General features: G+C 33.9%; 1 protein-coding gene across 1 annotated transcript in view; it reads right to left on the bottom strand.

The window, feature by feature from the left end:
• Positions 1-1818: 1818 nt before the first annotated feature.
• LOC106068805 (uncharacterized) overlaps positions 1819-14865 on the bottom strand; it is a 75255-nt gene continuing 62208 nt past the window's right edge. The window contains exons 5-8 of the mRNA XM_056005710.1: positions 9167-9930; positions 8260-8555; positions 7429-7651; positions 1819-2171 (exon numbers count right to left, since the gene is read on the bottom strand). Of these exons, the coding sequence (XP_055861685.1) occupies positions 2015-2171; positions 7429-7651; positions 8260-8555; positions 9167-9930 (1440 nt within the window). The 3' untranslated portion in view covers positions 1819-2014. The remainder of the gene's footprint in view (positions 2172-7428; positions 7652-8259; positions 8556-9166; positions 9931-14865) is intronic.

Here is a 14865-nt window from a genome sequence, read left to right on the forward strand (position 1 = left end):
CAAAAATAGGAGACGTGCTCGTGTCGAAAGTGTTGCCCATACTGTTGTGTTGATAGTTCGACTAACGACTTGATACCACAGGATACGGAGATTTACTAATGTTATTATTATTGCATTGTTATTATTAATATGTATTCAATTATCACGTTCATCTATTATGGATGTCAGACGTTTTGCCATGTGACTCGTATCTTATTGCCGCTTGGTTTAAATCTGACCAATAAATGCAGCAACAATCAACACCTCAACCCAATCACTTTTATTCTGACACATAGCTCTCCGCGTGATACAGCGTGATGGAATTACCCGAGGTCGTTGACGAGCTAAATATAGATACTGTGTACGTGACATAGATACTGTGTACGTGACATAGATACTGTGTACGTGACATAGATACTGTGTACGTGACATAGATACTGTGTACGTGACATAGATACTGTGTACGTGACATAGATACTGTGTACGTGACATAGATACTGTGTACGTGACATAGATACTGTGTACGTGACATAGATACTGTGTACGTGACATAGATACTGTGTACGTGACATCAATGAATCGATAGTTTTTTAGATGTTGTTCAATATGAACTTGGCGTTACTGGTGTTATTAGAATTATCTAATAGATTAATAGTTTTCTAAAGGCCCAATCTGTCATTCAATGCCTTTAGTTAAATGTCAAGAAATCCTTTCATGCTTACTATAGTCCACTTCACCGATATAATGAGACCCCATAATTTATTGTTACAGCGCCTTGAGCCTACATTTTGTTTGTTAACAGCGCTTTATAAATACAATTATTATAATTATTAATTATTATTATTATTGTTGTCTTAAATTATATTCGACTTAAATGCATGCCAAAAAAGTCTATCATTTTAAAAACAAAAGTAAACCTTTTTGTTTAAAAAGTAAAGAGCTAATATTAAATTTAGTAATACATTACAAAAAAAAAACATTTAAAAAACAAACATATTTGAATTAAATGTTTTATAAATATATGGAAATCCTGTTTACACTTGCCTAACAGTTTCTCATTTTTTTTACTCTTAACTCTTTCTCTACGTAATAATTTTCCTCTTTCCGATAAACTTATTCATTTTGCTCATTTGTATTTCACTATCCTGTTATGATTAAACTTCAATAACTTTTTGTTTGTTATCAGTAAATGTAATATTTGGTATCGAATTATAGGAGAATGCATGTTCTTTTTACACAACAAAAATTAAAGTTTATAAATTCAAAAATCAATTTAGTTTAATGGAAATAATCAACGTTGGCATCGTCAATTAGGAGAGAAAGAGTTAATAGTGAATAGTTGTAAACTTAGTGTATTATTATAGAAAAAAAAAACTGATTGCATTGTTAATTTTAAAAATTAAACTTTTCGATAACAGAAAAGAAAAGAAAATAGCTGTTGCATCAGAACGTATTATAATATATCAGATTTTCAATATTTTTCTAGTCTTTGAGATGTAAATTGGACAGACGGACGGACTGACGGACGAAAAAAACCCACAAAACTAATAGCGCTATTCCCCTTTCGGGTGTTATTAAAAAAAATATAAGGAGATTGAAGATAAAAACAATTATAAATAAAAACAAAACAAAAAATGAGAATTAAAAAAAAAAGATTTTATAGTAATTATTAAAATTAGTAATTAAACACTTGAGGTAAAACCAAACTAAACTAATCTAATCATATATATTATTGTCAACAAAATTCCCCATGCAATTAACATATTTTCAAAAGTCAATGGAAATAATAACAATTAAATAATTTGACGTTTTGTTTTTCTACTCAAAACAAAAGATAGATAAAAACGAATCTATTTTTAATTTCGTTGAAAGCTTAACATAACTAATCATGTCTACAGGGTTGATATCAAAGGCAGTCCAAATCACATTCAATTCCTAGCTTCGACATGAAAATTATAACGCAATCTTGTTGTCCCTTTGTTTCTGATCTTTGGGAAAACGTTTTGACCTACTAGGCTCTGATCTCTATTGACTCTCATTCACTGGTAGTTAAAGTTTGAGGAAGTGATGAATTGAAACTTGGCAAGGTCTTGGAGGTTTTGGTAAAAATCAATCCATACACTCTCTTGTTGCACATGTAAGAAATAAAAATAGCAACACCCTGAAGACCATTCAGCAATAGTGAAATAAACCTGGGAAATATAACAACATATATTAAATAAAACTAAAAGTATCTTTAGAAGCTGTGATTAGTTTTATAGACTATTAAATATATTTGAATGTCACGACTAATGACGTCATTTGACTAGAAAACAACACTCAACACATGATATATTCTCCTATTGCTCATATTTGTTTCAATATTCTCTAAGGAAGGGGACAGCATGTCTTCAGAGCTTTGAAGTAAACAGCTATGTAGCTTTTTCTTCTTCTTTATGGCCTAAAATGAACACATACAAAGCTTATATGAACTCACTCTGTCTGTCTATCGGTCTATCTCTATGTCTATCTGTCTGTCTATCTCTCTGCCCTTCTGTCTGGCTATCATTCTGTATTTAGGCATGTCTATCTGTCTGTCTATCTGTCAATCTATCTACTACAAGTTTACGAGTTATTTCTCCCACAGCCATTCTCAGATCAAGATAAAATTTGCAATTATGTCTTGTACCTAAAAAAAACAAGAATCAATTTGAAAAAAAAATTAATTATTGATATCAAACAAGAGAAAAAAAATGTATTTCACACATGTGGTTGTGTAAATTGAATTAGTCTCTTTTAAACATGTGTAGAGAATTAGGTCATAGATAGCTATGAAACCTTCTATTTTCATCACTTCGCTGGAACATGTGTTAGTGTAGTGGCTGAAGGAGTCTTGAGCACTCGAGTTCAAATTAATGTTTTAGAGCCTTTTTAAAATATAAAATTTCAAAAGATTCACGGTCACCTTTACCCATATACTCCCTTCTTTCTCCCCCTCCCCTTTCACCTTTCCCGTCTGGTCCAGACAAGTGATAGGATCATTAGTGTATTGAGAAAGCTCACAAGCATGATATTGCGCTAAACAAAAACAATTGGTAAGAATACTTCTAATTGCACAGATTTATTATTGTTAACTTAAATGTATTAATCATTTTAAATACATGACTGATCCAAACTCATTGATACAATTACACTATATATAAGATTTGTTGTTGTTGTTTTTTAATGTATTTTTAATACTTTTCTGGTTGTCTGTCTAGTATGTCAGTTTCAGATGACAAGATAAATCCCTGGATAAGTTGAATACGGTTTGTTCAAATGATACTTTGCTTAATCGAGAGATTTTTAGAACGATTTCAATATATTAATTAAGACAGCATAGTGTAAACATTATATTGATTTTTATATTTGTTTTTAGGAAAAACTAAAAAAAAATATTAAAAAAAAATATGCATCTAACAAGAGTATTGTGAATTATATTGATTATCTATTGATGTTGCCTGTATACAGTTTTACCATCTTACCAGGGGCGGACTGGCTATATGGGCATTCGGGCAAATGCCCGGTGGGCCGGTATCCTATTGGGCCGGTAGGACCACTGTAAGCATCTGTATTTTATAAAATAAGGGCCACATGGATGCCACTATTAAATTGTGAAATGTTTTATAGTATTCCTTTTTCATGGGAAGGGCCGCTGAGCGAAGTAAGTATTGTTTACAAATCTTTTACAGACTCTAATAAAGTCTACTAATTTAATCTAACATATTTTCCGAAATAATATAAAGCCTACATCTGTACAGCTTCATCCTTTTAGGGCCTATAAACTTTCCGTTTAAAAAGCAACATATAGCCTTTATTGTTTATAAGGAGATAGTCTTCACTGTAAGCATGTGTACAGCCAGGGCCGGTCCTATGGGTTGCGGAGCCCTATGCGAAACGGATTGCGCGGGGCCTAATTTGGGTTGTGATACGGATAATAAGGGAAAATAAGATTTTGTATTAGAAAATAAATTCGTCTTTGCATTTTATTCATACTTTACTAAGTACCAAATCACTGTCAAATTAACTTTACAAGTCATCTACAGTAGATAGTAGTTTTCCAACAAAAAGAAGATAAACATTCAGGTTTGCATTTTAGATTTAAAATTGACTAGCGAGTAGAATGGGCGTTTTCAATATTGAATGACACCCAGAAATGACAATTTTGCATCAGTTTTCAGAAGATTTTAATAATTTCAGGAGATTTTCATGACTTTTTCATATAATTTATAATTTCAGGAGAATTCCTGGAATCTTTTAATAATAAGTTAAATGGTTTAATTTAATAATTTACACCTTAAATTCGCATCGCGCGGGGCCTATGAAAGTGCGGGGCCTACTGCGGCAGCATAGGTTGCAGTGGCCTAAGACCGGCCCTGTGTACAGCTATCGATACATTATCAAATTTAATATAATGATTTGTAAGACAGCTAGAGTGACTGCTAGACCTAGAACTGGATGTCCATCATATAATATACAATTTATGGGCCGGAAAGTATAGAACTGCCCGGGCAGATTTTGATACCCAGTCCACCCCTGCATCTTACTATATAATTTAATGAAGCTTCATTTAGTGTGTTGATGTGATCTAGTTAGAAGAAACTAAACAAAATTATAGTGTTAATGTTTATACAATTATTTTTAAATACGATTTGTATATTTAAAGAATTATTTCATTTTTAAAAAATGGAAATTGTACTTCGAATAAACTAAAGATATTTGGACCAATGTATTTCTAATCTGTTTGGGACCCCTCAACTCAAGAAAACCTTATGAAACTGGAATCGACACAAAATAGAGCAGCGAGATTCATAACAAACGAATAGCCTTATTTGACTAGAGTAACATCTTTAGTAAAATTACTACTTGTAGAAAGTCTTCATGATTAAACATAAAACAATGAAACATAATATTGGTTAATATGCATGACTAAACGCATGACGCGTAGTCCGTAATCATCTTCTTTTTTTGAAGTAACGTCTGTATTATAGAAGAAGTTAAGAAAACTAATTTGTTTACATTGTGCATGTTTTTTCCCCATTTCTTTATATCTTAAATAACCTTCTAAATAAGATATTTTCTTCTGTGTCTCACGTAGATCTTGTCTGTCTTTTTTAAAAATAAATTATACAAAAAGAGCTTTAATTTGTTTATTAGCTAATTATTACTACCGATGAATACATACAGCGAATTACAAATTACTAACAGGAAATGAAAGCATAACGTAAATGTCTTGCGACTTAAGTATTCTGAGAATTTGTGTAAAAAAAGTTCTTAAATTTTGCTGTTGGTTTACTGTCGCAAGTCAAAAGCTTGCCGACAGTCACTCAATTTTATCCCAGTATTAATTATTATTATTTATTATTTATTTTAAGTAGTTCTTATTTTCGGCCCGATTTCATCACAAACCCTACCACGTCTTCTCGATTATCTCCCCTTTGACCGGGGAAAAGATCAAACAAACAGTCACGTATATTGGCATTAGGCGCCGGATGTCCAACTTTCACGTCGACACCACCTGGGCAGGTACATACTTCATTCTTTCTTCCACCCCTACCCGCGTCTCTCTTTGCTCAAGGAGATTATTCGTGTCATCACGACTCACGACACTCGAAGGTGCGACCCTAGTCTCTTGTCAGACCTTACCCAAGTGAGAGATAATCCTTAGTCTATCGCCTTACATGTTTCCGCCCATCTCTTCCGGACCTTTATAAGGTAGACCAAGTCGAAAAAGACACACTCTCTCATTTTTCTCGCTGACAATCGAGTGGACTAATCCTGTATTCTCACTTCTAGAGGTATTCCTGGTGGTAAGCCGAACTTAATCACGGTTCCATCTTAATTAGTCTGTGTATATTTCTTGCTGGATATTATCATGTGTATTTTACTCATTTCCTTTATGTTAAGTGTGTGCATTGTGCATTTCTCACTTGCGTAAGTAAGACACATAAAAATTGCATATGTATATATATATTGCATTTACCTATGTCCACAATATTATTGTTACGTTGTTCAAGTGATCATTGACGTATATATTTGTACATCTGATTTTATTTCATTTATCTCGGCTGACCGCCTTGATAATTTTACTAGCGCACTAATACTGCTCTTAGAAAAGATACACGAATTATATCCCCTTTACTCATTTTACTTTAACGAGAGATGCACCCCTTGAACGGACGCTCTCTCCATTCAAGCTCGCTCGATTATACATGGCATGCAGCCGTATGTAAACAATAGCGTAATGGTCTCTGACCATCGTCCATTTCCCCCCTCTCTCTTTCTACTTATGTTGTTTACTTGAGATTGTTTTCGCTAATAACTGTGTACATTTTATATTCAGTCATTTATTTTCCAACTCCCATTAGTCGTCATCTCCCCATTGTACTCAAAAGCATTTCTAACAAACTATCGAATTCACCTCAGTCGAGGGCATCGATAAGATGCATGAGAAACATGTCCTAACTTGTCTTTGTTTATTCGCAGCCTCCTTCAGGTGTCTGCCTATTTATTTGGAACTACTATCCAGTGTCATCTGCCCACTTGACACTACTCAATTAATTATTGGCCTACTTGCCTGCCTATTCGACCATCAACTTGTCAACCTATTAGGCACGACGTTCTTATAGACCACGTGTATGTGCGAGACGTCATAGCTATGTCAAATCTCCGCAATTCACTGGACATTCTCTGCTAATGACGCTGCCCACGGCAGATCTGCTATGCCCGCAGTACACTTGTGCCCATGGTAGATGGCCACACGCCCTACTGTGCCCACTACAGATATCATAAATTAATCACGTCATAGCTATGCCAAATCTCCGCAATTCACTGGACATTCTCTGCTAATGACGCTGCCCACGGCAGATCTGCTATGCCCGCAGTACACTTGTGCCCATGGTAGATGGCCACACGCCCTACTGTGCCCACTACAGATATCATAAATTAATCACCAGCGACCCTCTACCTGCTAGAGCGCCACCTCCAGCTGCAAGACCTCCAGCCAGGAACACTGCCAGCTGCTACACCAGCAAAACAAACAGCTAAGTGCAAAGGACAAAGTGATACATACTCTCTCATTAAGTGCTTCGTATGATGATACAACATAGCTAAAGGGATAGATGCAAATCCCTCTCCCATTTTATTCTACCTTGTACATTTATGTAAATAAATATTCTTTAATCTTACGTTATTCGTATCTTTCTACATTGTTTGTCTCAATGCGTGTCTGCTCCCGATATATCTCGGATGAACCAGTGTGTGACTAACCAAAAATAATCATCCCCTAGACACTCAACAAGCCACTCATACACAAGGTCAGTCACACTTACATAAGTATTACGGCTATTGACTGCAAAATAAGTAGCATACATTTTATATTTAGATGACTATTTTCTAATAGATTTATTGTTTTTCCTTTAATTTACTTACCATAGGACATCACTGTCGACAGCTTCAGCCACGATGGTCACTAGCCAGTAAATCCCAGTCACAGAGGACAGTTTGACATACAGTAAACAGTTTTTGTATTGATCCAGTTCACAGGAAGCTACATTTAGGAGCTGATTAACCTTGTGGATGCTTGCAACAGTTAGACCAAGAAATGTCAAGTTACACGCAGAAACTAAACAGATTGGAGCAAACATGGAAAAGCCTGAAATTAGAAAGCGAAACTATTAGAAATATTTGTGGATATAGAATTTATTCAAAAATTGAAACTATTTTCTAAAACAAATAAAAATGTTATACTTATGTTATTTCATGTTCGACTAGCCCAAGGATGTGACTTGCGTGTCCTACACGACGTTCGGTCACCATTTCACTAAAAGAACATGTGTCCGTGGGAGAAAGTATTTTTTGTAAGGTCACTATATTTGTGTTCAGCATAACTTCTTTTTGTTATGTTTACTTAGAAGCATTTTCTTGGGAAATTCAGATCTGTTGTTATTAGAGACAGAGATTTAAGTAACTTTGTCGTATTGAAATTTTTTGTTTTACTTTTCCTTACAATATATAAAGGGGCTTTTAATAAAATTCTTAATAGAAGTGAGTTGGCTGAGCGCCTAAACACAGAACGAAATCATTCTCCGAGAGATTGGTCCAATGCGAATGTCAAAGCATGAAAAATGCGCTTTATTTAGAAAAAATGAATGCCAAGCCAAATAGTTTTGCGATAGATGATACATCGACTTTTTTATTAATCGAATTTCCGGAGCTCCTCAGCGACCTTTGTCTTATATAATACCTAATTTTTCTACCTACCTATAAGGTATGACGAATCAAGATAACAAGACTGCCGGCCATAGCCAATGGTGTTTGATGTTATATATGACGCAATTATAACTGCAAACACAACTGCTGCTGGGCTAATTAGTGACAGTGTCGTCAGTTTCACAACAATAACCTTTTTTTCTCGACCTTTCAATGACTGAGCTGGAATCTTGGCTGTAAACACTTGAAACATGTGAAGGCTGGACAAGAAGCTCCAAGAGAAGTGCCATAGCCACAAAAAATGTGTAATTAGACCAACACTTGTACAGAGTGTACTGGGCACAGATCTGGAGAGAGTTGAATGAGAATCGGTATTCTTCTAATAGCAGAAATTAGTTTTTATTCTTAAAATCCATGATTTCTAAAATATTCAGAAGCGATTTTTTCGTGGCTATGTTTGATCTGTATCATAGTGACAAATATTACAATGTAATAAATCTGAATATTGGTGAACATTTAACCTAACCTTCTTTTATCTTAAACTTGGAATTTTATAGTGAAAAACAAGACTTCATATGCTCCCTTTATAATATAATATGAAAGCTATTTTGTTATAAATGACTAATTAAGCCTACCTACTTATGCAAAACAGTTATAATACAGTAAAAGTATTATGATATTAATTAAATATTTAACCTAGTTTAGATACCATGGTATGTGTTGTTTCCATGAATTATTATTATCAGTTATATCATATTTAAATATATTGTTTCTTTATATAGAAAACTAGGCCAATTAATTTCATATTCCTAATCTGATTTTCAATTCTAATGTATAAAAAGCAGTAAACATCAAAGAGGATCACTTAAATGCCTGCGATAAATATTTGCTACACTCATGTCTAAATATAATAATAATCATAACTTATAAAACTATTCGAGAACACTATACAACTTACATGTTTGATGCAAGAACCAAGACCAGCTGGGCAAGTAGAAGACTCAAACAGAGGAACATGTTGTTAATACCTGGCACAGTTCGAAGTTCAGGAAATCCAAGGTACGTAACTAAAGTCAACAAGAGACATAACTCTGATGCACACAAGCAGACGTATGTAACTACACTCATGGCTATGAAAATAGTTTTTTTCTCGTTAAGTCTCTGAGACTTCTGAATGTATTTATCCAATACTTCAGGGCAGACGTGTAGCTCGTTTCCGGTCACTTCCATGTGACTAAGATCAGACATGTTCGAGATGATTACCTTTGCCCCACCAAAATTAACTGTTACAGAAACATTCCACGACATATCTGTTCTGTTCCATTCTATTGTAAAATTGGATTGTTGAAATATGATATAACTACACTTCAATGTCCACGATAAAGGAATATAATGTGCAACAGAAGCTTTAAAAATGTGTTCGTAATCCCCGATCACAATTTTAACATTCGGAAATATCAAGCTTTTATCGGAGCAACAGTCACGAGATAGATCCTCGTTAATTATGTTGTAATAGTCAAACGTGCTTCCTGATTCATTCCCAAAGAATTTCTCTAAAGCAATTGTTTCAAAGTCATCTCTGATGAAACTCTTCGAGGCTAGAACATAAACGTCCGTCCATAAGACTGGGAGGTAATGCTCTGTGACTGACGCGTTTGTGTCTGTAGCAACGCCAAATTTATACTCAAATGCATTACTTATGTTTCGCAAGTCATTTTTTAACTTAAGAAAAAAAAAATAAAGATCATATTAGTATTCTACAATATGATAAAATTGTTATACAATAAATAATATGAAAAACAACAAAAGAATGACTTTGGGAAATGCATAATAAGTGCAGTGTAAGGGAGTTAATGCTATAAATAAATATAATTCAAAAAGATGTTATGAAGAACAAATAGTTGCATAAATAGAGAGATAGATAGAAAGACATATATATATATATATAAAGTTATACACTTGGTGGTGTCACAGATGGGGGTAGTGCTGTGTGTAGTTTAGACTACGCAAATCGCCCCAGGCCAGCGCTAGACGGGCGGTAAATTGTGACAGTACATGCCAGTTCGGCATAGACTCGTATTGTAAATATTATGCACATAAGTCACGGCGAAAGTCATCAACCAGTGATCAAGGGACCCTATATAAGAAAGAGTGTGTTAGAGTAAAGACACTTCACGTTACCTCGCAATGTGACCAGTATGAAGCGACGTCAGAACCAGTCTTGTGTGTGAAGTTAGTCCTGAGCAGAAGATATGTTTTTGAACAGTCGGTGTTGCTCTTTTACAGCTGTACAGTATTTGTGATGTATTTGAAATTTAACTGTTACTGATACTTTGGAGCCCTGAGTTGTGAGGTTCTTTATGTTCGTTGTGTCGTGTGGTGCAGTTAGCAGAGAGCGGATAGTGAGAAACGTCTCAATATGCCTGTCGCTGCTATAGTGCATTAGAATAGTTTATGGAAAGCGTTGTGGAGAGGCTAAGTATGAACTTGGCCTGGCCTTGCTACCTATAAAGGGGGCTCGAGGCTCGACACCCGACTCGAGCTGTGTTTACTGAGCACCTAAAGGCAGCACGGAAACAAATGTGAATGGACCATAATGCTCTGAGCATTCTATACGCATGAAAGAAGGGCTATATAAAAGCTATAATAATAATTAGAAACAATTAAACAAAATAATAATGTTATAAGTAAAGCGAATGCGTGAATGTAAAAATAGTAGGAATAGTGCTACTAAAACAGCTAATCGACTAAATGCATTTTTGTTACAAAAAGATTTGCTTGCATATATATTGAGATCTAGATCTAGAGTCTAGTATACTTTTTTGACCTAGATTAAAATTAGATACATTTGTTTGAATTAAGAAAAACATTTACTTTCAATAAACATTCTAAACTAAACATCTATCAGTTTAAGTTTGAATTTAAGGTTCAATAAGCTTAATAATTATTTTATGTTAGTATATTTAAAATCACCTATGTAGAGCCTCATTTATCCAATCACTGTGTGTTTTTACTGCGCATGTAAGGCGTGCGAGACACATGAATGAAACTTTTTAAATATATACCGGTATCAGCACGGCTACGCAGCTATAGCAAACGAATCTAAGTAAACATGCTTTAAAAAAAACAAAGTTGGCAGTTAATATTATTAAAATATGAAATAATTGGAGAATATTTATTTTGTTCATGTGTTAAATTATAAAACTATCTTTGCGAAGAGAAGTTCTATCATCTTAGAGTTGAATTAGACCTAGGAATAGAGTTGATTAGAGAGATGTGTCACATTTCAGTCATGTCTAATGAGAGAATGTCAGGGCTTATAACTTCACAGATATAAGGAACACATGTATGTCAAAATGCTTTTGAAAGACAAATTTGAAGCTTAATTTTATTAAATAATGAAATCAATATAAGACTATATTTTTGTAGTTTAAAACGAATATTCACATTTGACTAGAGTAACACCTTTTGTAAAATCACTAAATTTAGAAAGCCTTCAGGACAGAAGGCTCAAAAGTAAAGTAGCAATCATACATAAAACACTGAACCATAATCTTCAAATACAAAAACAAAATTTAATAAAATACTCTGAAAGACACAAAGATAAAGGCACATTCCTCGTCCCATATGCTAGGACAAATTTGTACAAATACTCCTTCTTCCCTAGTGCTATTAGAGCATGGAATGGGTTGCCTGAGCTAGCCAGGAAAACCAGTGACTTGGCAGAATTTAAGTCATTGGTTAATATGCATGACTAAATGCATGACGCGTAGGACGTAATCATCTTCTTTTTTGAAGTAACGTCTGTATTATATAAGATAAGATAAGATAAGTTTTTATGTGTCAAAGCAAAAAAAATGCAAAGTGTAGTTTTTAATATTAGATCTAGATCTTTTTGATCTTTTTTCTCATTTAAACATGGTCAACATGGCCTGGATCCATGAAATAATAATACGTTCATAGAGTTGGGCTACTTTTTTTTTTGAGGGTCTTAAGTTTCCTACATAACATACGTAACGCTTCCAGTTAGTACCCAAGGAACTTTTATGCTAAGTTTTATCAAGATTGGTTAAACTTTTTTTTATTTCTATGCTGGACATACATACATACATATATAAATACATAGATAAATAGGATAGAAAGATAGATAGATAGATAGATAGATATTACCTGACTTTCTGCCATTAGCACCATATTGTGTATTGTCAGATTGTAACTAGTAATGTTCCATTCTTTGAATACTATTAAGGCTTTCAATCTATACATGAGACCTTTCATCTCTTTAAAGACTGTGACACACGTTCCGTTTTCTAAGACTTTGCCAGGAGTGCATTGCAACTGAAGACAGTCTCCCTGTTGGAAATAATTACCGTAGCATTGAGTTATCTATGCACATGTCCTGTAGGTCCTGCACAAATGTATTGACTTTGAAAAGCAAGGACATGAACCAATTTCTTTTCTAGGAAGTGCCCGTTACAATTTAGGCTATTCCTATTTTCTATACGATCACATGACAAAGTTGTGCAATCCAAAGTCAGTTTTCATTTTTTGAAAGGCTAAGAAAATGTTTGAAAAACAAACTGTAAAACATTTATTCATAGGCGCAGTGAGGGAAAAGAGCAAGGGGCATGATGCCTACGGTGCCATTCTAAGAGAGGCGTCACAAGCAGACGATCGGTAAAATATGTTTTAAAGAAATATGATTTTCTGGAAGTTTTCCTTTTTTTTGGTAGTGATCTTAACTAAAAGACATTTTCACATCGAACTAATTATTTCAATAATTGATATGCCTTATACATTCTCGTCATGCTTATTTGAATTCTACTTAAGATTTCCACTAGCGTTTAATCTTATGTATTAACATAGCTACGAGGCTTTATACCGAATGGCCCAGTTTCTTGCCAGAACATTACTGGAAGAGTAGTCCTTTCTGCTCTTTTTTTCAATAGGAGTTCATCTCAGATGTATTCACCCTGTTAAATACAAAGCACTGGGTTGTCTGAGCCAGCAAGAAAAATTAATGACTTCACAGAATTTAAGTCATTGGTTAATATGCATCACTAGATGCATGACGCGTAGGACGAAATCATCTTCTTTTTTAAAGTAATGTTTGTATTTTATAAGATAAGATAATTTCTTAATTGGCATCTACAAGAACAATTGCCTTTTCATAGAAAATTCTTTTACTAATAACAAATTTGATTATAGATTTATAATTCATTAACAGTGGTTGAGTAAAACTGTTATAGCAGAGTTCAATAAAATAATTAGATTGACATTAAAAAGACAATATTTTTTGCTACGTCTAGGATTCTAGATCAACAATTATTTTTTTTTAGTTTAGTTTAGAATAATGTAAGTTCTCCTATTTTTGTCTGTTGTTTACATTAATGTGGCCAGCGTTTCTCAAACTATGCCCCCCTTACTCACACACTTACATCATGCTTAAAAACTAATTATTACATTAAATGACATTATTTCCTCAACTACTGACGAATTTTCATACTGTCTGCCGAAAGATTAATTCATAAATGTCTTTTAAAGGACACAAAGATTCTAGCGAGTTTTTAAAATATTTTTTTTACACTTTACGTCAGGACGGTTAAATTCCGAGTGGATTACTATTGTTATCGTTTTACACAAACAATCAGTCACGATACAAGACATCTTTCTGGACACCAGATTAATCCTTCGATCAAGCCCATTACAAAGGTACATGCTTAAATGTTTAGAATATATATCACAATTTAGAATCAACATATCCAAAGCTTCACTTTGACTTTGTCTTGCGCTTTTCTTTCTAAGAATAAAGTGTGGTATAGAACATAACATAATGGATTTCGGAAGCTTACACTGCAGGAAAACTCCAGCTCCCAAATGCTTACAGACCTATTAGCTAGATAAGGGTGGAGGCGAGATTGTATTTTGTCTGGAGAGGGAAGTGGGGGTTAAAGGAATGCCACTATAAAAAGAAACGTAGTTTTAGATGTGCCCTGACAAACCTTATGGATCTTTGTGTTGAATAGAACGAACAAGTTATTTTTTTTAAATTAAAAAATTTGACATTAAAAAGCTGTTTAGTTTGAACATTAAATTGCGTTAAATCCAAAATGTTACAGCAACTCGCTACTTAGTTTCAACATTAAATTGCACTAAATACAAAATGTTACAGAATTTCGTTACTTTGTTTGAAAATAAAATGTGCACTAAATACAAAATGTTACAGCAACTTGCTACTTATTTTGAAAATTAAATGTGTACTAAATACAAAATGTTACAAATGTTTTCTGATAACAGAAAAGTAACAACATACTAGTGTTATATGACATCAGAACAGTATCCTCATACAGTATCCTCATACAAGTGTTACCTGACATTAGGAAAGTATCATCATACAAGTGTGATCTGGCATCAGGACAGTATCATCATACAAGTGTTATCTGACATCAGGACATTATCATCATACTAGTGTGATCTGGCATCAGGATAGTATCATCATACTAGTGTGATCTGACATCAGGGCAGTACAAGTGTGATCTGACATCAGGACAGTTTAAGTGTGATCTACAGTTTATTAATGAAGTATGATCAGAAACTACGTAGGTTTTGTGAACTACTGTTAGACACCCAGTCTGTGGTTGGAATTTTCATATACAT

Source organism: Biomphalaria glabrata, chromosome 12 (assembly GCF_947242115.1).
Source record: "Biomphalaria glabrata chromosome 12, xgBioGlab47.1, whole genome shotgun sequence".
NCBI lineage: Eukaryota > Metazoa > Mollusca > Gastropoda > Planorbidae > Biomphalaria > Biomphalaria glabrata.